Genomic DNA, 26,037 nt, shown 5'->3' on the forward strand with positions numbered 1-26,037 from the left:
CATGAACAGAAAACAAGCCCGCACAATAGCCGGCGGGCCTAGTGCCCTTAAATAGCCCACAAGCAAAACTAAACTCAAAACAGGTGTCACCAATCAGACCAAACTAACAGAAACAAAAAAGGGAATCGATGGCAGCTAGTAGGCCAGCGATGACAACCGCCGAGAGCCGCCCGAACAGGAAGAGGCACAATCTTCGGCGTGATTTGTGACAACCCGAGCACATTGACTCTGTACTGGTACATAGCCTAGTTATTGTTATTTTATTGTGTTACTTTTGTATTTATATATTTTTAATTGGCTAATATTCTTACTTAATTTTTTAAATTTATTTAACCTTTTTTTAACGAGGCCAGTCAGTTAAGAACACATTCTTATTTTCAATGACGACCTAGAAACGGTGGGTTAACTGCCTTGTTCAGGGGCAGAACGACAGATTTTCAGTCAGCTCAGGGGATCCAATTTTGCAACCTTACAGTTAACTAGTCCAACGCTCTAACCACCAGCCTCTCCATTGCACTCCACGAGGAGCCTGCCTGTTATGCGAATGCAGTAGAAGCCAAGGTAAGTTGTTAGCTAGCATTAAACTTATCTTATAAAAAACAATCATAATCACTACACATGGTTGATGACATTACTAGTTTATCTAGCGTGTCCTGCATTGCATATAATCGATGCAATGCTGGGGGATGATTTAACAAAAGCTCATTTGTGAAAAAAGCACAATCATTGGACGACTGTACCTAACCATAAACTCCAATGCCTATCTTAAAATCAATACACAGAAGTATATATTTTTAAACCTGAATATTTAGCTAAAAGAAATCCAGGTTAGCAGGCAATATTATCCAGGTGAAATTGTGTCACTTCTCTTGCGAGCATTGCATGCAGTCAGGGTATATGCAACAGTTTGGGCAGCCTGGCTCATTGCGAACTAATTTGCCAGAATTTTATGTAATTATGACATAACATTGAAGGTTGTGGATTGTAACAAGAATATTTAGACTTAGGGTTGCCACCCGTTAGATAAAATACCGAACGGTTCTGTATTTCACTGTAATAATAAAGATTTTGTTTTCGAAATGATAGTTTCCCGATTGGACCATAAATCCTGTTGTGACTCGGGGGAAGTATTTTCATTTTTGGAAAAAAAAACCTTCCTGTAGTAAATGGGGTATTTTGTCAGGACAAACAAATAATTTTTTGTTAGAATCCATGTTAAAGCATTAGTTAGGCTTGCTAACGTAGCTGAAGCTACTATTACAGCTTAGGATATCAAACTGACAGTTTAGGATAGAAACACTCTAACGATTCCAAAACTGTAAAGATATTGTCTGAGAATAACAGAACTGATGTTGCAGGCGAAACCCTGAGAAAAATCCAATCCGGAAGTGCCCCATATTTTGAAAGCGCAGCGTTCCAATGAGTCCCTATTGAGCAGTGAATGGGCTATCAACCAGATTACGCTTTCTACGTATTCCCCAAGGTGTCTACAGCATTGTGACGTAGTTTTACGCATTTATGTTGAAGAAGGCGGCTACATTCTGCAAGTGGTCACCAGATGCCCCCAAAGAGATTCTAGCGTAAAATACAGAGGTAGCCATTACTCCAATCGGTCCTACTGAAAAACGAATTGTCCCGATGGATATATTATCAAATAGATATTTGAAAAACACCTTGAGGATTGATTATAACAACGTTTGCCATGTTTCTGTCGATATTATGGAGCTAATTTGGAATGGTAATATGCTAATATTTTTCGCCGTTTTCGTAACAGCAATTTCCGGGCGATTTCTCAGCCAAACGTGAAGAACAAACAGAGCTATTTCGCCTACAAAAATAATATTTTTGGAAAAAAGGAACATTTGCTATCTAACTGGGAGTCTCGTTAGTGAAAACATCTGAAGCTCATCAAAGCTAAACGATTTCATTTGATTGCTTTTCTGATTTCCATGACCAAGTTACCTGCTGCTAGCTGGACAAAATGCTATGCTAGGCTATCGATAAACTTACACAAATGATTGTATAGCTTTGGCTGTAAAGCATATTTTGAAAATCTGAGATGACAGGGTGATTAACAAAAGGCTAAGCTGTGTCTCAATATATTTCATTTCTGATTTTCATGAATAGGAATATTTTCTAGGGATATTTATGTCCATTGCGTTATGCTAATTAGTGTCAGGCGATGATTACGCTCGCATGCGGGATGGGGAGTCAGTAGGGGTTTTAATGACCAAAGGCTCGTATTTCTGTGTGTTATGTTATAATTAAGTCTATGATTTGATAGATCAGTCGGACTGAGCGATGGTAGGCAGCAGCAGGCTCGTAAGCATTCATTCAAACAGCACTTTCGTGCGTTTTGCCAGCAGCTATTTGCAAGCACAGCGCTGTTTATGACTTGAAGCCTATCTGTCTAATGGCTGGTGTAACCGATGTGAAATGGCTAGCTCGCTCTGAGACTTGGAGTGGTTGTTCCCCTTGCTCTGCAAGGGCTGTGGCTTTTGTGGAGCGATGGGTAACGCTGCTTCGAGTGTGGCTGTTGTCGATGTGTTCCGGGTTCGAGCCCAGGTAGGGGCGAGGAGAGGGACGGAAGCTATACTGTTACACTGGCAATACTATAGTGCCTATAAGAACATCCAATAGTCAAAGGTATATGAAATACAAATGGTATAGAGAGAAATAGTCCTATAAATACTATATTAACTACAAACTAAAACCTCTTACCTTGGAATATTGGAGTCTCATGTTAAAAGGAACCACCAACTTTCATATGTTCTCATGTTCAGAGCAAGCAACTCAAACGTTTACATGGCACATACTGTATTGCACTAGTATTACTTATTATTTATTATTATTATTATTATTACTTCTCCAACACTTTGTTTTTGCATTATTTATACCAAATTGAACATGTTTCATTATTTATTTCAGGCTAAATAGATTTTTATAGATGTATTATATTAAGTTAAAATAAGTGTTCATTCACTATTGTTGTAATTGTCATTATTACAAATAAATGTAAAAAATAATAATAATAAAAAAAATGGCTGATTAATTGGTACCGGCTTTTTTTGGGCCCTCCAATAATCGGTATCGGCATTGAAAAATCATAATCAGTCAACCCCTAATCCCTGTATACCCGTCACAAGACCCACTGGTTGATGCTTATTTATAAAACACTCTTAGGCCTCACTCCCTCCTATCTGAGATATCTACTGCAGCCCTCATCCTCCACATACAACACCTGTTCTGCCAGTCACATTCTGTTAAAGGTCCCCAAAGCTCACACATCCCTGGGTTGCTCCTCTTTTCAGTTTGCTGCAGCAAGTAACTGGAACAAGCTGCAACAAACACTTAAACTGGACAGTTTTATCTCAGTCTCTTAATTCGAAGACTCAATCATGGACACTTACTGACAGCTGTGGCTGCTTTGTGTGATGTATTGTTGCCTCTACCTTCTTGCCCTTTGTGCTACTGCCATGTTGGTGCTACCATGTTGTTGTTATGTTGTGTTGCTACCATGCTGTGTTGTCATGTGTTGCTGCCTTGCTATGTTGTTGTCTTAGGTCTTTCTTTATGTAGTGTTGTGTCGTCTCTGTTGTTGTGATGTGTTTTGTCCTAATAATAATAATATAATATATCCCATTTAGCAGACGCTTTTGTCCAAAGCGACTTACAAGTCAGCTGGGGCCACTACTTTTACATATGGGTGGTCCCAGCGGGAATCGAACCCACGACGCTTGGCGTTGCAAGCGCCATGCTCTACCGACTGAGCCACACAGGACCCACTATATTTATATTGTATTTTAATTTTTAATCCCAGGCCCCTGTCCCCGCAGGAGGCCTTAATGCCTTTTGGTAGGCCATCATTGTAAATAATAATTTGTTCTTAACTGACTTGCCTAGTTAGATAAAGGTATATTAAAAAAAATATATATAAAAAATAAATAAATCGGCACCCAAAAATACCGATTTCCGATTGTTATGAAAACTTGAAATCGGGCCCAATTAAATCGGCCATTCCGATTATTCGGTCGACCTCTAAAAGAGAACCAGTTTACAGAGGGGTATAGAGGTATAGTGATGTGTCCTATAAGGAGCATTGGTGGCAAATCTGATGGCCGAATGGTAAAGAACATCTAGCTGCCCGAGAGCACCCTCAAATACTGATCTATAAATTATGTCCCCATACTCTAGCATGGGTAGGATGTTCATTTGAATCAGGGTTAGTTTGGCAGCTGGGGTGAAAGAGGATTGATTACGATAGAGAAAACCAAGTCTAGATTTAACTTTAGCCTGCAGCTTTGATATGTGCTGAGAGAAGGACAGTGCACCGTCTAGCCATACTCCCAAGTACTTGTATGAGGTGTCTACATCAACCTCTAAACCCTCAGAGCTAGTAATAACACCTGTGTGAGGGGCATTCTTCTTACCAAACCACATGACCTTTGTTTTGGAGGTGTTCAGAACAAGGTTAAGGATAGAGAAAGCTTTTTGGACACTAAGAAAGCTTTGTTGTAGAGCATTTAACCCAAAATCCGGGGAGGGGCCAGCTGAGTATAAGTATAAGACTATCATCTGCAAAAAAATAGATGAGAGAGCTTACTACTGCCTGAGCTATGTTGTTGATGTAAATTGAGAAGAGCATGGAGCCTAGGATCGAGCCCTGGGGTACTCCCTTGGTGACAGGCAGTGGCCGAGACAGCATATTTACAGATTTTATACACTGTACTGTTTGAGAGAGGTAGTTGGCAAACCAGCCCAAAGACACCAATACTCCTTAGCCGGCTCACAAGAACGGAATGGTCTACCGTATCAAAATCTTTGGCCAAGTCAATAGAAATAGCAGCACAATATAGCTTAGAATCAACGGCAATGGTTACATCATTGAGGACCTTTAAGGTTGCAGTGACACATCCATAACCTGAGCGGAAACCAGATTGCATACCCGAGAGAATACTATAGACATCAAGAAAGCCAGTCAGTTGATTATTGACAAAACGTTTGATAAACAGGGCAAAATAGAAATAGGCCTATAACAGTTAGGAGCAACTTGATCTCCCCCATTTAAATAAGGACTAACCGTGGCTTCCAAGCAATGGGAACCTCCCCAGAAAGGAGAGACCGGTTAAAAAGGTTGGAGATAGGCTTGGCAATGATAGGGGCAGTAACCTTAAAGAAAGGGTCTAAAGCATCAGACCCAGATGTTTTTTTGGGGGTCAAGGTTAAGGAGCTCCTTTAGCACCTCGGACTCGGTGCCTGCCTGCAGTGAGAAACTTTGTAAGGCCGGGGAAAAAGAGGAAGAAGCATCGGGGGTGGGAGATGAGGAAATGTTGGACGGGCAAGGAGGCATGGCTATGTCAAATAGGAATCTGGACTTAATGAAGTGGTGATTAAAGAGCTCAGCCATGTGCTTCTTGTCAGTAACAACCACATCATCAACATTAAGAGACATGGGCAGCTGTGAGGGAGATGGTTTATTCTCCAGGTCTTTAACAGTTTTCCAGAACCTCTTAGGGTTAGACCCACAGAGAGAGAACTGCTCCTTAAAGCAACTAACTTTGCCTTCTGGATAGCCTGAGTGCACTTAAAGTATATACTTAATAAAATAAAATAAATCTGCATTGTTGGTTAAGGACTTGTAAATAAGCAGTTCACGGTAAGGTCTACACACCTGTTGTATTCGACGCATGTGATAAATGATTTGATTGGCTGGATGTTGGCTGGATGTTCTTTGGGTGGTGGACCATTCTTGATACACACGGAAAATTGTTCAATGTAAAAAAAAAACATAAATGTTGCTGTTCTTGACACACTCAAACCTGTGCGCCTGACATGTAGTACCATACCCCGTTCAAAGGCACTTCAATATTTGTCTTGCCCATTCACCATCGGAATGGTACACACAATCCATGTCTCAATTGTCTCAAGGCTCAAAAATCCTTCTTTAGTCACCTACATCATGGAAAGAGCAGGTGTTCCTAATATTTTGTACAGTCGTGGCCAAAAGTTTTGAGAATGACACAAATATTAATTTCCATAAAGTTTGCTGCTTCAGTGTATTTAGATATTTTTGTCAGATGTTACTATGGAATACTGAAGTATAATTACAAGCATTTCATTAGGGTCAAAGGCTTTAATTGACAATTACATGAAGTTGATGTCAATATTTGCAGGGTTGACACTTCTTTTTCAAGACCTCTGCAATCTGCCCGGGCATGCTGTCAATTAACTTCTGGGCCACATCCTCACAGATGGCAGCCCATTCTTGCATTATCAATGCTTGGAGTTTGTCAGAATTTGTGGGTTTTTGTTTGTCCACCCGCCTCTTGAGGATTGACCACAAGTTCCCAATGAGATTAAGGTCTGGGGAGTTTCCTGGCCATGGACCCAAAATATTGATGTTTTGTTCCCTGAGCCACTTAGTTATCACTTTTACCTTATGGCAAGGTGCTCCATCATGCTGGAAACGGCATTGTCCATCACCAAACTGTTCCTGGATGGTTGGGAGAAGTTGCTCTCTGAGGGTGTGTTGGTACCATTCTTTATTCATGGCTGTGTTCTTAGGCAAAATTGTGAGTGAGCCCACTCCCCTGGCTGAGAAGCAACCCCACACGTGAATGGTCTCAGGATGCTTTACTGTTGGCATGACACATGACTGATGGTACCGCTCACCTTGTACAAGCTTTTTTCCGGATGCCCCAAACAATCGGAAAGGGGATTCATCAGATAAAAAGACTTTACCCCAGTCCTCAGCAGTCCAATCACTGTACCTTTTGCAGAATATCAGACTATCCCTGATGTTTTTTCCTGGAGAGAAGTGGCTTCTTTGCTGCACTTCTTGACAACCAGGCCATCCTCCAAAAGTCTTAGCCTCACTGTGCGTGCAGATGCACTCACACCTGCCTGCTGCCATTCCTGAGCAAGCTCTGTACTGGTGGTGCCTCGATCCAGCAGCTGAATCAACTTCAGCAAGCGCCAGGACCGTCTCCTAGACTTTCTTGGGTGCCCTGAAGCCTTCTTTCACAACAATTGAACTGCTCTCCTTGAAGTTTTTGATGATCCGATAAATGGTTGATTTAGGTGCAATCTTACTGGCAGCAATATCCTTGCCTGCAAAGCAATGATGACGACACGTGTTTCCTTGCAGGTAAACATGGTTGACAGAGGAAGAACAATGATTCCAAGCACCACCCTCCTTTTGAAGCTTCCAGTCTGTTATTCGAATTCAATCAGCATGACAGAGTGATCTCCAGCCTTGTCCTCGTCAACACTCACACCTGTGTTAACGAGAGAATCACTGACATGATGTCAGCTGGTCCCTTTTGTGGCAGGGCTGAAATGCAGTGAAAATGTTTTTGGGGGATTCAGTTCATTAGCATGGCAAAGAGGGACTTTGTAATTCATCTGATCACTCTTCATAACATTTTGAAGTATATGCAAATTGCCATCATACAAACTGAGGCAGCAGACTCTGAAAATGTATATTTGTATCATTCTCAAAACTTTTTGTACACTCAGTGTATGTTTGATGTTAGATTGCAGTTGGTCTTCTTTTTAGTAGCAGATTAATTGTCAACTAGAAGATAATTTTCCATGAAGAAAAATTGTGGGACAGTGATTTGTCTTTACTTTAGCCAAACCCCTCCGACACACACACACAGGGAGGTTGGAGTAACATGGTCAAATATTTGAGATTTAACTAGCAAACCCACCTCTCTAAACTCTAGGCTTACTGCCACCCCTTCCTTGGTGCTTTGTTTTGATGTAATATTGCAGTCTAACTCTATTTAGTGCTAAAAGGGCTTCTTCCTGGAAAAAGATGAGGATGTCAAACATGTCCATACAAAGACCAATCACGTAATTATTCTCTTACACAGTTTCTATTGCTTTAATGTCACCCAGTTTAGAACTAGTTTATTTTTTAGTTCATCTTTGCACTTCCCTGTGATTTTTATGTTGTAGACGCCAAGCAAAGGAGCGTGTGGCAAGTCAGAGTGAACAGTGGCCAAAGAGATGTCAGGAAAATGATCTGCCAAAGTAGATGGATGAGGAGGGCCTTGAGATATCATTACGCCACAGCTTGAACAGCTTTCGCACTTTGACAGATGCCACTCCGGCGGGAGAAAACAATGGGTAAGTAATACTGTGAAACACTATCATTCCACTATTAGTACCAGAAAGAGTGCCTTTAGAAAGGATTCAGTCTCCTTGACTTTTTCCACATTTTGTTACATTTGTTACATTACTTATGGATTTTAAAAAATTATTTAAAAAATCTCAGCAATCTACACACAATACCCCATAATGACAAAGTGAAAACTGGTTTTTAGAATGTTTTGGAAATGTATTAATATTAAAAAACATATCTTATTTACATAAGTATTCAGACCCTTGGTATGAGCTCCGGTGCATCCTGTTTCCATTGATCACCATTAAGCTGTTTCTACAACTTGATTGAAGTGCACCTGTGGTAAATTCAATTGATTGGACATGATTTGGAAAGGCACACACCTGTCTATATAAGGTCCCACAGTTGACAGTGTATGTCCAAAAACCAAGCCATGAGGTTGAAGGAATCGTCCGAAGAGCTCCGAGACAGGATTGGGTCGAGGCACAGATCTGACCAAAAAATGTCTGCAGCATTGGAGGTCCCCAAGAACACAGTGGCCTCCATCATTCTTCAATGGAAGAAGTTCGAAACCACCAAAACTTTTCCTATCGCTGGCCGCCCGGCCAAATTGAGCAATCGGGGGAGAAAGGCTTTGGTCAGGGAGAGACCCCGATGGTCACTCTGACAGAGCTCTAGAGTTCTTCTATGGAGATGGGAAAATCTTCCAGAAAGACAACAATCTCTGCAGCACTCCACCAATCAGGCCTTTATGGTAGTGGCCAGACAGATATTCACACTCCTAAGTCAATAGTTTGTAGAAACACCTATGGCCACAATTACATCTTTGGGTCGTCTTGGGCATTTCCATCAGCTTGGCACTTGGATTTGTGGATTTTCTCAAGCTCTGTTAGGTTAGATGGGGAGCGGCAGTGAACAGCAATCTCAAATTTTCCACAGATTTTCAATGAGATTAAAGTCTGGGCCACTCAAGGACCTTCACATTCTTGTTCTGAAGCCATTTCTGCGTTGCTTTGGCTGTATGCTTTGGTTCATTGTCCTGTTGGAACATATTCTTTACCCCAGTCTAAGATCGTTTGCACCCTAAAGCAGGTTCTCATCAAGAATTTGCCTGTATTTGGCTCCATTCATTGTTCCTGTGTTGTTATGTGTTAATAACATTTAGACTACGTTAGTCCTCCTACTCCTATGCAGTTAACAGGCAATTTAGCTGACTATTGGAAACGTTTCAAGCAGAGATTCAATATCTACCTAGCAGCCAGTAGTGCAGGGGGAGATGATGACAAATTGAAAGCTTCCATTTTTCTGCATGTTTTTGGAGAGGATGCATTGGACATTTACAATAACTTTCAGCAAGACGATGCAAACATGACATTGACTGTGCTCATGGCTAAATTTGAGGAGTACTTTGTACCAAGCCAGAACGTCACGTTTGAGAGATACAACTTTTTCTCTCATGATCAGAAACAGGGAGTCAGTTTTGACCAGTATTTGGCTGAGCTGAACACACTGAGCAAAATGTTTGAATTTGAACATCTGAAAGACTCACTAGTGAAAGACAGGATAGTCTGTGGCATACTTGATAATAGACTCAAGGAGAGATTGCAGTGTGAGCAAAATTTAAGTTTTGATAAAGCAGTGAATGTGTCGGGCAGCTTAAACCACCAGAACACAAGCTAAAGACCTGCGCAGGGATGTAAATGTAAATGTAAATGGGATGAGACGTTAGTGCATGCAATAAAAAGAGAGGAGCAATACACACAACGCCTTAAAAAACAAAAACAAGCAAAAGAGAGAAATCAAAACACTACATGTCAAAAATGTGGATTTATCCACAAGCCACAAAAATGCCCTGCATATGGCAAATCATGTAACCACTGTGGGAAAAATAATAATTTCTCAAAATGCTGCAAAGCTGAGGCTACAAAGAAAAAGGTTCACACAGTCAAGGAGGAGATTTAAGAATTCTTTGTTGATTCTGTGGAAATATGTAATGCAGTAAAATCTGAATGGATTGTGCCATTGACTGTGAATGAAACTATAATACCATACAAGCTTGATAATGGAGAACAGGTAAACCTGTTATCGCTGGATGACTACAAAACACTGAAGGTGAAGTGCAAAATACACCCGGTGAATATTAAGGTTTCTGGTTATACTGGGGAGAACGTACCAGTCAAAGGAAGCTGCATAGTAACTTTAAAGCATAAAGGAAAACAGTTCAGAGCACAGCTGCTGATTGTGGAAAAGAGTGTACATCCTATTCTAGGAATCAATGCATGTGAAAAGCTCAATTTGTTGAAAAGAGTGTATGTAGTGACATCACAGACTGAAAATGACCAAGAATCAGTACTGGCTGAGTATTAGGGTATTGGATGTTTACCAGGAGAACACAAAATATGTACTGATGACAAAATTACTCCAGTTGTGCATGCATGCAGAAAAGTTCCATTTGCACTGAGGAAAAAGCTCAAAGAGAAACTCTGACGCATGGAAAAGATGGACGGCATCACCAAAAAGGATGATGGGTAAGCTCACTGGTTATTGAGGTGAAAAAGAACGCCGATCTCAGGATATGTCTAGACCCGTGAGATCTCAACAAAGCAATCAAGAGAGAGCATTTCAAGTTGCCAAGCAGAGAAGAGATAATGTTGCAGTTTGAAGGAGCAAAATGGTTTAGTAAGCTTGATGCTTCATTAGGTTTTTGGCAAATGAAGCTAGATGATGCAAGCTTAAGGCTATGCACATTCAACACACCTGAGGGCAGGTACAGATTTCTTCATTTACAATATGGGATTTTCTCAGCGCCAGAGGTCTACCACAAGACAATCCACATGATCTTCGAGCACATTCCAGGAGTGGAGACTGATGGATGACATCATCGTCTGGGAGTCCACAAAAGAAGAACACGATGCGAGAGTGAGACAAGTGCTGGACCTGACACGGAAAGTCAACCTAAAGCTAAACAAGGACAAATGCTAGATTGGTGTGAAAACACTTACCTTCGTGGGAGATGTACTTTCAGAGGATGGAGTCAAACCTGACCCGAGGAAAACATCAGCCATCAACAACATGGAGTGCCCGAAGAACAAGGACGATGTGAGACGCTTCATGGGCGTGATCACTTACCTTGCAAAGTTCATACCTCAACTGTCAGCACAGTCCACTCCACTGAGATGTCTTCTGGAACAGAAAATTGAATGGGAATGGTCCCATGAACAGGAAAACTGCTTCAAAAACCTAAAGAAGACAATCACAGAAGAGCAAGTGCACAGGTTCTATGATCCAGAGAAAAGCACAAGGATTTCTGCAGACGCATCACAGTTTGGCCTGGGGGCAGTTCTTTTGCAACAGCATGACGACACGTGGCAACCCGTCGCATATGCGTCCAGTGCCTTGACAGGCGCAGAGACAAGGTATGCAGAAATAGAGAAAGAACTACTGGCAAGCACATACGCTTGCGAAAGGTTTCACCAATACGTCTACGGAAGAGACTTCGAAGTAGAAACCGACCGCAAACCATTGGTGTCAATCATGTCTAAGCCACTGAATGATTGTCCAATGAGAATCCAGAGAATGTTGATCAGACTGCAAAAGTATGATGTGAAGATGATCTATACCCTTGGGAAAGTTCATGTTCGCCGCCGAAACTCTTTCTCAAGCAGTCGACAAGAAGGAGAGCTTCGACACACAGAAAAACACTGAGATTAAGGCCTACGTCGACATGATCGTAGCATCACTTCCTGTGTCTTCAGAGAGAATGGAGCAGATCAAAAGATAGACCGCAGCTGACCAAACAATGACAGAGTTGAAAGAAACAACACTGATTGCATGGCCTGCACAGAAAAACAACTGTCCAAGGAGAATACAGGATTAATGGATGTGCAGAGCAGAGCTCACCGTTGTGGATGACATAGCGTTCAAAGGCAACAAGATTGTCATTCCCATGACACTACGCAAAGAAATGCTACAGAAAATACACAAGGGCCACTTGGGTGAGGAAAAATGCAAACGATGAGCACGAGAGGTAATGTACTGGCCAAGAATGAACCAGGAAATTAGCTAGGCCACTGCTTCATGTGAACTGTGTTTGACCTACGGGCCAAAGCAGCAAGCAGAGCAGCTAATGCCTCATCCAGTACCCAACAGTCCCTACTACAAAATTGTCAAAGGTCTGATGAAAAAGGCACACAATGGAAAGGAGGATTTCCTAAAAAAAATCTGATGATCTACCGCAGCACACCACTGCAGAACGGACATTCACCTGCACAAATGTTGATGGTACGTTGCATCAGAACCAACCTACCCATCCATGAGGACTTGCTAACACCTAGGTGCTCACAAAGTCAAACTCACAAAGGAAAAACAGACAAACAAACAAAAACAGCGGCACGACAAATGTGCAAGATACTTACCTGAACTGAAACCTGGAGATCATGTACGATTCCGAGACATCACTACAGGAAACTGGATGCAGCAAGTGTGTGTGCAGAGAGAAGTTGCACCGCGATCCTATGAGATCCAAACGGAGCATGGATCACAACTGAGACGAAACAGAGTGGATCTAAGTCTTCAGCCATTCAGTCAAGGGACTGAGGATCATCAGGAGGATACTGCTGAAGCGTCAAATGCCTTTAGCAATGGACAATTCATTCAGAACACTGACACTGAACGCTGTCCAACTGTTTCAGGAAGCACTTCAGCAGAATGACCAAAAAGGACTGTCAGAGCCCCTGAAAGGCTTATTGAGAACTGCTAAAAAAATACAAAAAAGAGGCACCTGGACTGAATGTTTTGTTAATGTGAAAAGAAATAGAGCCACAATAGAGTATTGTTGGACAGACTACCGTAATTTCTGGACTATTAAGCGCACCTGAATATAAACCGCACCCACTGAATTATTAAAAAAAATATATTTTGTACATAAATAAGCCGCACATGTCTATAAGCCGCAGGTGCCTACCGGTACATTGAAACAAATTAACTTTACACAGCCTTTAAACGAAACACGGCTTGTAACAAAAATAAATAGGCTTTAACGAAACACGGCTTGTAACAAAAAATTAAACAGTAGCCTACCAAGAAAGTCATTGGTCACTATCTTCCTCCTCCTGTGCACTGAAACCACTGAAGTCATCTCCTTCGGTGTCGGAGTTGAATAGCCTCAGAATTGCTTCATCCGATGTTGGATCGTTTTCAATGTCGCTCCCGTCACTTTCATCCAGCTGAGCTTATGCTGCCCCTTCAACACGCAGCAGTCCAGCCTTTCGAAACCCGTTGATGATAGTGGATTTTTTGACAATGCTCCACGCTGTCAGGACCCACTGGCAGACTTGACCATAAGTTGCTCTTCGCATGTGGCCCGTTTTAATGAAGGATTTCTCCCCACTTGTCATCCAAGCCTCCCACTGAACACGGAGCGCCACCTTAAATGCACGATTTACACTGATGTCGAGTGGCTGCAAATACTTTGGGCCATCTGCTTTTCTTCCCTCTGAAAGTTTTGGTTGTCATTTTGCACTGAGTCAGTTCCTCACACTGCTGTCTCCAACGCCTTATCATCGACTCATTAAGGCAAAGCTCCCGTGCAGCAGCTCTATTTCCTTTTCCAACAGCCAGATCGATCGCCTTCAACTTGAAAGCTGCATCATATGCATTTCTCCGTGTCTTTGACATGAGGGTGACAAATTACTACCGTAATCAGAATGATGGGAAGTTTGAGCGCGCTCGATTTACGTCACATTATGTGACGGTGCTCAGTTTTTTTTAAAGCGGAAAGAAATCCATATATTAGCCACATCATTGTATAAACCGCGAGGTTCAAAGCGTGGGAATAAAGTAGCGGTTTATAGTCCGGAAATTACAAGTATATTTAATTGAAAAAAATATTTTATTTTTCAAAAAAAATTGGGCAGGGAAAGAATTTTTTTATTGAAAATTGCATGTTATGCAGGTTGAGTAAACAAATGTGATGTGACATCTGCAGTTATATAGAAAAGTAGTTTTATTTTAAAGGAAAGAAGATGTGTTGTTAATGACATTTAGACTACATTACCCAGCAGGCTCTGCGGATGGTTAAAGAATGCCTTGCATGGCTAAACATGGAGTTTTCTAGCTGAAGTATATGTTCCTTAAAAGTATTTAAACCTACGCCCCAGTTTGTCATTATAAAAGGAACAAACATAACAGTTCCCTCTATCCTTACCAGTCTACCTATTCCTGCCACTGAAAAGCATCCACATAGCATGATTCTGCCACCACATTGCTTCACGGTAGGGATTGTGTTATAAGGGTGATGAGTTGTGCTTGGTTGTCTCCAGACATAGCACTGCATTAATGCCAAAGAGTAAAATGTGTGTCTCATCAGACAACAATCTTTTGGCTTATGGTCTGAGTCTTTCACGTGCCTTTTAGCAACTCCAGGCGTGTTGTCATGTGTCTTTTTAAATCACATTGTAGGACTTTTAATGAATTTATTTGCAAATTATGGTGGTAAATAAGTATTTGGTCACCTACAAACAAGCAAGATTTCTGGCTCTCACAGACCTGTAACTTCTTTAAGAGGCTCGTCTGTCTTCCACTCGTTACCTGTATTAATGGCACCTGTTTGAACTTGTTACCAGTATAAAAGACACCTGTCCACAACCTCAAACAGTCACACTCCACAGTCCACTATGGCCAAGACCAAAGAGCTGTCAAAGGACACCAGAAACAAAATTGTAGACCTGCACCAGGCTGGGAAGACTGAATCTGCAATAGGTAAGCAGCTTGGTTTGAATAAATCAACTGTGGGAGCAATTATTAGGAAATGGAAGACATACAAGACCACTGATAATCTCTCTCGATCTGGGGCTCCACGCAAAATCTCACCCCCTGGGGTCAAAATGATCACAAGAACGGTGAGCAAAAATCCCAGAACCACACGGGGGGACCTAGTGAATGACCTGCAGAGAGCTGGGACCAAAGTAATAAAGCCTACCATCAGTAACACACTACGCTGCCAGGGACTCAAACCCTGCAGTGCCAGACGTGTCCCCCTGCTTAAGCCAGTACATGTCCAGGCCCGTCTGAAGTTTGCTAGAGAGCATTTGGATGATCCAGAAGAAGATTGGGAGAATGTCATATGGTCAGATGAAACCAAAATATAACTTTTTGGTAAAAACTCAACTCGTCGTGTTTGGAGGACAAAGAATGCTGAGTTGCATCCGAAGAACACCATACCTACTGTGAAGCATTGGGGTGGAAACATGCTTTGGGGCTGTTTTTCTGCAAAGGGACCTGGACGACTGATCCGTGTAAAGGAAAAATGAATGGGGCCATGTATCGGGAGATTTTGAGTGAAAACCTCCTTCCATCAGCAAGGGCATTGAAGATGAAACGTGGCTGGGTCTTTCAGCATGACAATGATCCCAAACACACCGCCCGGGCAATGAAGGAGTGGTAAGACGCATTTCAAGGTCCTGGAGTGGCCTAGCAAGTCTCCAGATCTCAACCCCATAGAAAATCTTTGGAGGGAGTTGAAAGTCCGTGTTGCCCAGCAACAACCCCAAAACATCACTGCTCTACAGGAGATCTGCATGGAGAAATGGGCCAAAATACCAGCAACAGTGTGTGTAAACCTTGTGAAGACTTACAAAAAACGTTTGACATCTGTCATTGTCAACAAAGGGTATATAACAAAGTATTGAGATAAACTTTTGTTATTGACCAAATACTTAATTTCCACCTTAATTTGCAAATAAATTCATTAAAAATCCTACAATGTGATTTTCTGGATTATTTTCTTCTCATTTGTCTGTCATAGTTGAAGTTTACCTATGATGAAAATTACAGGCCTCTCATCTTTTTAAGTGGGAGAACTTGCACAATTGGTGGCTGACTAAATACTTTTTAGCCCCACTGTACTAATTTGAGGGTCACAGACTTTTGTTTACAATGTTACCTCTACCCCTGATTCCAGGTTTGCTATGTAAGGACAGCAGGTTATGGGTGGATCTTATTGCTTTTCTGCTCTTGAGTAATGTTATTGTGGTGTCAGGTGGCCTAGTGGTTAGAGCGTTGGGCCAGTAACTAAAAGGTTGATAGATTGAATCACCGAGCTGAAAAGGTAAAAATCTGTCGTTCTGCCCCTGAACAAGGCAGTTACACCACGGTTCCTAGGCCGTCATTATAAATAAGAATTTGTTCTTAACTGACTTGCCTAGTTAAATTAAGGTTAAATAAAACAAAATAAATTAAATTGTGTCCAGTGTGCTGGAGCATCTTTCTTATGATGACCACCTTGGTGGGTCTATCCATTAAGTCAAACAAAACTAGTTTTAAGCTTTAAATCAAGAAATTAGAATAACATCAAAAATTAAAACACAATCTGAGGGTTGTACTGGATCCTTTTGCATTGTCGGAACTACAAGCACAAGCATTTCGCTACACTAGCATTAACATCTGCTAACCATGTGTATGTGACAAATAAAAATGCCCAATTTGGGGTAAGTGGGGACCCTCAATAGCATTTCCCGCAAATCAACCTACTGACAGCACTCTCTCTGTGGTGAACAACCTCCAGAAGTGATGTAAGGTATATCAAAGCGAGCACTCTCAGACTTCTCTATCAAACAAAAACGATTGCAATGTTTTCCATTGTAATGACAGGTAATACATCCTAAACAATCATATTTTTTATGTTCATCAGTTACTGAGACTTCACCTACCACTCTCTCCAATAACTTATTCTCACAAGTGCACTTCTGAGGGGAAGACAAAGGTGATTGACAATTCATTTATTCATGATTTGAAATCCCATACCTGGGTCATGGCTAGAACCAATACAGCATTTCTCAAACGAATGTCAAAAGGTGACTGTTATTGATGTTGCAAACCCTTTTCCTAAACTTAACCTAAATTCTCCTAACCTGATGCGTAAGGTTCAACATTTCTACAAAAAGTAACATCTGTCTAAAGCTGTATCCCATCTAGCATTGACCTAATAACATGAAACTCAAGAGACACATCAATCAACATGTCAGCTTTATTAAACAAATTGCATTCGGAAAGTATTCAGATCCCTTGACCTTTTCCACATTTTGTTATGTTACAGCCTTATTCTAGAATTTATAAAATCATTTTTCCCCCTCATCAATACCCCATAATGACAAAGCAAAAACAGGTTTAGTGGGAGGGGTCTGGGGGTAGGGCAGTTTGGCCATTTAAATAAATTGTTCATCAGTCTTATGGCTTGGGGGTAGAAACTATTAAGGAGCCTTTTGGACCTAGACTTGGCGCTCAGTTGCGGAAGCAGAGAGAACAGTAGTCTGACAATTTTTGGGGCATTCCTCTGACACCGTCTAGTATACACAGTTGAAGTCGGAAGTTTACATACACCTTTGCCAAATACATTTAAACTCATATTTTCACAATTACTGACATTTAATCCTAGTAAAAATTCCCTGTCAGGTCAGTTAGGATCGCACATTTATTTTGTGAAATGTCAGAATAATAGTAGAGAGAATGATTTATTTCAGCTTTAATTTAGTTTGTTGGTGATGTTTCTTGGGCACAGGTACTTTACCTCGATCCTGACTGGTCTCCCAGTCCCTGCCATTAAAAAAATCCCTACAGCATGATGCTACCACCACCATGCTTCACCGTAGGGAAGGTGCCAGGTTTCCTCCAGACCCGACGCTTGGCATTCAGGCCAAAGAGTTAATTCTTGGTTTCATCAGACCACATAATAATTTCTCATGGTCAGAGTCCTTTAGGTGCCTTTTGGCAAACTCCAAGCGGGCTGTCACGTCCCTTTTACTGAGGAGTAGCTTCCGTCTGGCCACTCTACCATAAAGACCTGATTGGTGGAGTGCTGCAGAAATGGTTGTCCTTTCTGGAAGGTTATCCAATCTCCACAGAGGAGAGCTGTGTCAGACTGACCATTGGGTTCTTGGTCACCTTCCTGACTAAGGCCTTTCTCCCCCGACTGCTTAGTTTGCCGGGCAGACAGCTCTAGGAAGAGTCTTGGTGGTTCCAAACTTCTTCCATTTTAAGAATAAATGGAGGCCACTGTGTTCTTGGGGACCTTCAATGCTGTAGAAATGTTTTTAGTACCCTTCCCCAGATCTGTGCCTCGTCACTATCCTGTCTCGGAGCTTGACAGACAATTCCTCTGACCTCACTGCTTGTTTTTTTTCTCTGACATGCACTGTCAAATGTGGGACCTTATATAGATAGGTGTGTCTTTCCAAATCATGTCCAATCAAGTTGTAGAAACATCAAGGATGATCAATGGAAACAGGATGCACCTGAGCTCAATTTCGAGTCTCATAGCAAAGGATCTGAATACGTATGTATGTAAATAAGATTTCTGTATTTTACAAACCTGTTTTTGTTTTGTCATTATGGGGTAGTGTGTGTGTAGATTGATCAGGGAAAAAGTACTTTTATCCATTTTAGAATAAGGCTGTAACGTAACATACTTTCCAAATGCACATCATTGTTAACAACCCCTTGCCATGGGGAACATGGTAGCAGGACACAATGCAAATATACAGACTGAAAGTGTGGAGACAGCTCGTCCATCAGCATGACTAGTTTTTGTATCTGAATGTGTAATTCTACCTAATTCGTTAGCGAGTCTGCTGAGTTTACGCGTAACATGGTATTTAGCTTGCTATCTGTCAGTCAATCACAGCTGGGTGAATTTCTTCCAAGTCCTGCGACGCCACTAGCTAGCTACTTTCTCACTTTGAATGCGGCCGGCAAACTGCTTCTCGGCCGGCCGGCAGTGGAAGTGATATGTTGACACACGAGAATTATTAGAATATGGCAAATATTAGTAAATTCTTGCATTCTATCCATGCTGCCCGAGACACAGGTAGGTGGAAGGGCATACAGGCTGTCAACAATTTATTAAATGCGCAATTTGCCTAAATGGTGTGACGTAATTACGCCCAGCTGTTTTTAATTGACACAAGATTGTTAATTAGACACGCACCAATTATCATATCTGTTTTCTATGCAAACTTTCTAAATGTCGACAAAAACAATTACTGGAAACAGCTACTGTTGCCCAGGGTCTTGTTTTCGAGACTACATCTGCAACATGTTGCTGCCGATATTTACTCATAAGTCAATGGTTGCTGATATTGCCGCGCCATCATATGGGAGAATGGAAAAATTGGGCCAATGTAGGCCTAGTCTCCTGGCTTGCCCTTTTCAGCTCATTTGAAGCTCATTTACTGCATTTCTATACAATGTAAAAACTAATAGTATTTGGATTACAAAAACAAGCTACATTTACTCCAACCATTACGTTGGCTGCTGTAGCTTCATTCAACTCAAGTCGATAGGGGACTTAACATTCTACAAACGTCATAAAGCAATTAGCTGCTACGCACTAGCTCAGCACCGGGATTAAAAACTGTTTAAGTTCATGCTATGTCAAACAGCAGTTACCAAGACATCTACAGCCATCTCCACCTCTGCACTGTTTTGAGAGATAAGTTTTGCTCTTCATTGCAGCTGCATCCATGTACTCTCCATAGTCCTAAAGCCAGCCAGGCATACAGCCTTCCCACCTGCTCCGAGGAGTCCACATGGTCTTAAAACATACTCTCTACTACCGCTAAACAGCCTGCCCTTCAGCATGGTCCTAAAGCAAGCCTCTAATAACACTAATCGCAGACCTGACAGCACTGTCAAACTTCTTAGAATACCAGACACATGGGGTAAATTGGAGATTCATGTGCTTAGACATTATGGATCACACCTGGTTCAGATCAGTCCTCTGAAAAGCTATTTACAGAACATAAATAACAGATTCATACTGATGAGTACAGAACATATAAAATACATATATGTTTTGTGGAATTAACAGACTGCCTATGTTTAATCCATTACATGTACAGTGTAGAATGGAGATAAGAAAAACATTGTAGATAATTAGCACATGCCCCCAAGTTTAGTCTCTATAGTAGAGGAACGCATTGTCACCTCTCAAACAGGGCCAACCACTAGGGCCAGTTCACAAGTATAGGCTTTTTAGACACTGTTCCTAATCAACACTAAAATCAAAATAATTTTTGGGGAAAAATAAATAAATAATTAAAAAATCAAATTAAACATCGCATCGACACAGACCACAAACTGGCTACACAAAGCTTAAGTAGGCTAGTGCAAAGGGAATCTGAACACTGTTCACTAGAAGAGTCCGATGCTTCAGCCTATGTAAAGGTGCCTAATTGTATTTCTTTGCAGCATATACATCATTTCAGATTTTCGAAATTGATCTCAAATCTAGTGCAAAGGCATTTTAGAAGCATTGCCTCTATAGCTAACACCGGACACTCATTCATTCTTCATCGCCCAGTCTTCTAAACTCCCGACTCCATTTAATGCCATGATGTTTACATTTATTTTTGATTATACTTTTGTAATGCTTTTTGTGACGTGGATCATAGTGTTAGTCTATCAGGTTGTGTGATCCTCAAAATGTTACGTGGAAAATACAACTAATGGGACACAGAATTAAATGTATATCACACTCACACAAATGCGACCAGTTCTTTTTCATATTTGCATTTCATTTCTTTCACTAACAAATGTGAGTGAACTGCTGGCACTTTAGAGCCCACTGAATGTCCATCTTATGTTCGCTAACTTTAGCTTGAAGCAATTAGTGTTTACCTTTCCACAACACACAGAGTCGAAAAGGGATTTGTCCATGTGTTTAAGTACAGCTGACAGTCGGCAAACCTGGCATCACAACAAACAGGAGGGGCAGACACGGGGTAGCTACGTCGAGTAATGATGTATTAATCTCCATGTCCGTTGACGCAAACTCTGTAACATGTCTGTGTGTTGCAGCTCGAGAATCTTGATGTTAGATTTACTCAGTGGATTTATTTTTTATGAATTTTGTTTTTACAAAAAGGTACACATTTAAAAATAATAATAATAATCTGACTGTATTCATTTCTGCGTACTTTTAACTTGGATCTCGTACCTGCATACATGGACAGAGAATTGCGTAGCTGGTATGCAAAATGCGTGCAGGTCTGTAATCGCTTTTGCCTTCTCAATCTGGATTGGAATGATTTTAGTAGCTTATTTTAAATTGGTGTAGAGCTAGCTAGGGTATTACCAGTGCTATAACATTTGACACATCACCTTGAGTTAAACTAACATGATTTATTGTATTATTTTTAAAACACACGCCAGACCAAACCGATGCAAGGGTCGCATTCTGTCTGAGACTCATCACCTTTAAAGATTCTCTAAATCCTCCTGCCATGACCTCTGAACCCTTGGACAGAACCCTGGCCGAAGCACACCGTCCTAGGAACCCTGGTGGAACAGAACACAGTCCACTAAACATACACAGTCCGTTCCTGAGAAGTGCACTACCGCGTCCCACGACAGCGTTTGTGTAGATCCAGCTCTACCCATCCCATTGTCGTGGGACTTGGCTTCATTTTGCATAGTCTGCAATTTTTGTTATATTTTTTTAACTATGTAAAGGCATTGCAGTTCACCAGTCCCACTTGAAATGTATTATTCTATATTAATGTATGCATTCAGGGTCATTGCACTGTAGGTCTAAGGGAAATACATTAGAATCATGTTGTGCACCATGTAGGAAATAGTGTGCCATTTGAGATTTGAAGTGAATACCGACCTGTAGGAATGTCTCTCTCTGTTGTGCTGTGGTCTCTGTTGGTTTGTGGTGGGCTGGTTGGTGACAGAGAGGATTGGGGCAGTATCATGATCTGTGGACAGCTCTACTGTGTTAATTGGGTTACTGGCAGGGTCCAGGATACTTGGTTCGAGAGAGTGATTTATCTCCATATATTCCTCTTCCTCTGGTTGGTTAGACAACACCTCACACACACTCTCAGGTTCACTCACACTCGTGGACACCTCCATACTTGTGCCTTTCTGCAGAATATTCTTCTTCGCTCTGTAAGAAAGAGGGGAATGTTTTATCCTCTACACACACATACTTCATTCACAGATTTTACCCAGTCCTGAATTCTGAGAGATGACTCATTCTGACACGTTTCCACCACCTGTTGGACACAGTGAGAACAACCCTTGAATTTGTGTTTACATTTTGATATTCTTGATCCTCTTCACCTTGTCGAACATGAAGTCAGAAGGGTACTTATGGATCTTGATCATATGGTCTTTCCTCTGTTCTCTGGTTCTGAACTTCGAACCACACCCCTCCACTAGACACTGGTACTTGAGGGAAGAGAGAGTGAGAAATAGTGTGCATAGACTGGTCCAAGTCCAGGCCAGAATGAGCAACATAGTGAGTGTGTCTGCACGTGCGTTTGTGTGCATGCATGTTAGCTACCATGTCCTGCCTTTCAGCCAGAATGCTGAAGAGCGAGTCATGCCACTCCTGGATGTGGATGTCGAGCAGGCGAGCGGAGGGCAGCGACCTCTGGCAGGAAGAACACACGTGTCTGTGGAGCGTGTTATAGTGATGCTCATAGTCCTCCACAGTACTGAACACCTGGCTACAGCCAGATATATAACAGCTGAACTCACACTGCCTGAGAGGGGGGAAAAAGGAGGGGTGAAATACAGAAAAGTCAACATGAGGGTTATTCTAATGACTTCAAAGCCAAATCTGGTAACCTAACTAAAAACTGTCTGAAGTACTATGTCAGTGTTTCTGCAGATATCACAGAACACAGTCTCATGATTCCCTCCACAATTTAACCTTGAACTAATTTAAACTGCTGATATGTATTCTGGACACCATGGCACAGAAATACAAAGTAGTTGAAGTCAAAATATTATTTTGGTTCCATGTGAGAAGGCAGAAGCTGAAGATCAGCTCTCTATCAATTAGGCCTAATGCCATTTAACAGAAACTAGACACTGACAATACATGTATGTTTTGTGCCAGGAAGACATTGAAAAATCAAGACTGAGGAAGCCATCATATCTTGAATGTGACTTGTCTTAGCATCTTGAATTTGTGAATGTGACTGCATGTACCCAGAACACTGTGTTAAAGCTGTTACTTCGACCGTGCCTCTTGACTTTCTTAAAACTTTTTTTTACCTGACTCAAGTCTATCACCTGACGAAGTAAACTTATCTGAAAATACTGCTCTTTAACAGTCATCAGCTATTTGTAACATTATGCCACATACATCATTCTTTCCCATGCCCCACTGTATTACCATGTGAATGGGTTATACTGTAAAATCTGTTGTTGATCACCATGGTGATGATAATATTGTTACCTGGCTGTAGGTGAGTCATAAGCTGGGCAGGTAGAGAGGTTCTGGAGGTACAGGTGTCTATGTATGTCCCCATCCTAACACACACACACACACACACACACACACGTCAGTATTTTAAGTTACACTGCTGTAGCTTATCTGCATGTGACTATAACACTGCTTGTGGTGGTAATGATGGTGTATTACCACACTGTAAAAAAATATTTGTTTTAGTTATTATAAACATACATTTTATTACCCCGAACAGCCCATCTTATATAGCATATAATACAATTACTATGGTCACATAAGACAGATTGTTACCCTTCCCCTAACCTGAACTATTTTAGAGTTTAGTCTGGCTAAAGTTAGCCAGCTAGCCACCTAACTAGAATCTGAACATATCATACGTTTAGCAAATACTTAAAATATTGAACGTTTTGAAAATTCGTAACATAATAGGAATTTGTTACACATGCGAAATGAGTGATGGGCATCCACAAATGAATACAATACTACGTTAAATGGACAGAATAATATGAAACGCTCTTAAGACCTGGTTGCATTTCCTTATCTGCGGTCATCAAAATGCTAAAGAGAACACTGGTGAATAACACAGAACACAGTCTACATTCAGTTTTTCAGCAGTTATAGATTTAGCAGCAGCAGCTAGATTACCTCAAACAACTCGTGGTCCTTGTTGAGCAGTATTTGTTGTGGAATGAACGTTAACTTCGCCTCCCCGTCCTGTGATCTAGACGAACTGAAGAAACTCCCGGGTCTAAAGCCCACCTGCAATTTAGGAATTGCGTCGATTCGTAAATCAACCAAATCACTCGCTGTCAAAAGCTGTATCAATTCAGGCTGCAGCATTGTAGCTAATTTGCGAAAGAAAATTTTATGTCACTACCAAGTTCTCGGACATTACGAACTGATAAAGACAAAAGTGGGTTGTTTTGAACGTCATGGCAGTGTAATGCCAAGGCACAGTTGCCGCGTTCAAAACAACTGGGAACTCGTAAAATAGGAATTCAAATAAAATAAAGGGCCCAGGTTGGAATTCGGAGTTAGATGACCGTACAAAATTATTTTTCCCAGATTGAGTAGTTTTTCCCGAGCTCCCAGTTGTTTTGAACGCGGAAATTGCTTCCGCGTCACAACGGCCATGACGTTCAAAACGTGCGACAGTTCAACCGTTACCTACTTAGTCTACAACAAACGTTCGTCGTTATCAGTTAAAAATTGACATAAGATATATTTAAAGGTCCGTGTACGTTTTGGCCAATTAGTGTTTCACATTAGACAGGATACAAAAACGATCGTTCTTTGTTTATTTGATTTGAATCTGAAGTCAAACAACACGAACAATTTAGTTTTTGTTTACATTAAAGGAAATATTAAATTACGATAAACTGAATAATAATAATTCAAATATATTGTTTTTAATTATAAGTTCTGGTTCAACCCATGCACCACACGTTTTGGCAAAATAATAGTTGTGACTTTCTAACTACACAAATTGTAAATGGGTTCTTCATGATTTTTATCTTATGTATTATGTAATCGAATAAACAGGTAAAGATTATTTAGGCCTATTGATTATTTTTTGTTTCTCATTCCAATGATGTCATCATTGACAGTCATTGTTGTAGCGAACAGATGTTGGAAGAAGAAGGAAAAGATTGCGGAAGCGGACGCTGATGTGGATCTTGAGTCTAATACCGGTGTAATCAAAGAGAACTGTAATATTGTCTAAAAGAATGGGACATGGAGCAAAGTAGCATACAATGCTGAGAATGTCCCTTCTTACCAAAATTGAAGAATCCATTTGAGATATCCAAACTGGTGGAGAGTCCTGGGTAAAGTGAAGGCTATGAGGGTCACGAGAGGCGGGCTTGTTTAGATGTTTTGTACTTCTGAGGATCAGAAGGAACGTGTGTTGCATCTCACCCGATTTGAGAAGTTTGACATGTCGTGTGTGTGTCTCTTCAGAACAGGGCCCACTCAAGGGGGGGGGGGGGTAATATCTGGTGTCTCGAGGGAAGTCGATGTTGCAGAGATAATAAATATTCCTGGAATGATTGATGCATATAAGGTGAATCATGTGGTGAATGAAGAAAAAGTGAAAAGTATCTGTTCTTTAGTTTTTTGATGTGGAATCTCTCCCTTCTCAAGTGCAGTTGGGGTATATAAACTGCAGAGTCAGATCATTTATCCCAAAAACAATGCAGTGTGATCACTAAAGCTTTTGGACATGTTTCAAGTGTTTGCAGAAGGGCCAAGATGTACAAGTTGTGGAAAGGATCATATGTTTTAAAAGTGATGAAAATGTGACATGTTGCAATTGTGGTGGGAACCATGAAGCCACGTCTTTGGAATACCCAACAAAGGTGAAAGAGAATGAGGTGGCCAAAGTCAGGGCTGTCCAGAGAATTTCATATGCAGCAACTGTTAAAAGGGTTGAGGGTTCGAATGGTGCTCCTGAAGAGTCCATGGTGAATAGGCCTTCACTGCAGGGGATGCCTTTCACCAGCAGGACCAAGATATTTTAAAGGTTAAGAAGGTGGACTTTGTGGCCTTTATAGCGATGGTGATTAATGGCACTGCCAAGGTGGAGAGAAAGTCCCAGAAAATAGATATCATTATGGATGCAGCTCCTGGGACTGAAAGACTTCTCAGTGAA

General features: G+C 41.2%; 1 protein-coding gene across 2 annotated transcripts; it reads right to left on the reverse strand.

The window, feature by feature from the left end:
* Window positions 1-17,135: 17,135 nt before the first annotated feature.
* znf511 (zinc finger protein 511) lies at window positions 17,136-24,536 on the reverse strand. 2 transcript variants are annotated; one of them, XM_064934613.1, is made up of 6 exons: window positions 24,033-24,536; window positions 23,376-23,449; window positions 22,473-22,674; window positions 22,224-22,351; window positions 21,792-22,073; window positions 17,136-21,460 (listed from the first exon to the last, which is right to left on the reverse strand). In XM_064934613.1, exons 1-6 carry the CDS (start codon window positions 24,225-24,227, stop codon window positions 21,391-21,393), a joined length of 951 nt encoding a protein of 316 aa, XP_064790685.1. In that variant the 5' UTR covers window positions 24,228-24,536; the 3' UTR covers window positions 17,136-21,390. The 2 variants fall into 2 exon arrangements, with proteins under 2 accessions (XP_064790685.1, XP_064790684.1); XM_064934612.1 differs by having other exon boundaries at window positions 22,224-22,357.
* Between the last annotated feature and the right edge of the window lie 1,501 nt (window positions 24,537-26,037).

Source organism: Oncorhynchus masou, chromosome 24, assembly GCF_036934945.1.
Source record: "Oncorhynchus masou masou isolate Uvic2021 chromosome 24, UVic_Omas_1.1, whole genome shotgun sequence".
Lineage (NCBI taxonomy): Eukaryota > Metazoa > Chordata > Actinopteri > Salmoniformes > Salmonidae > Oncorhynchus > Oncorhynchus masou.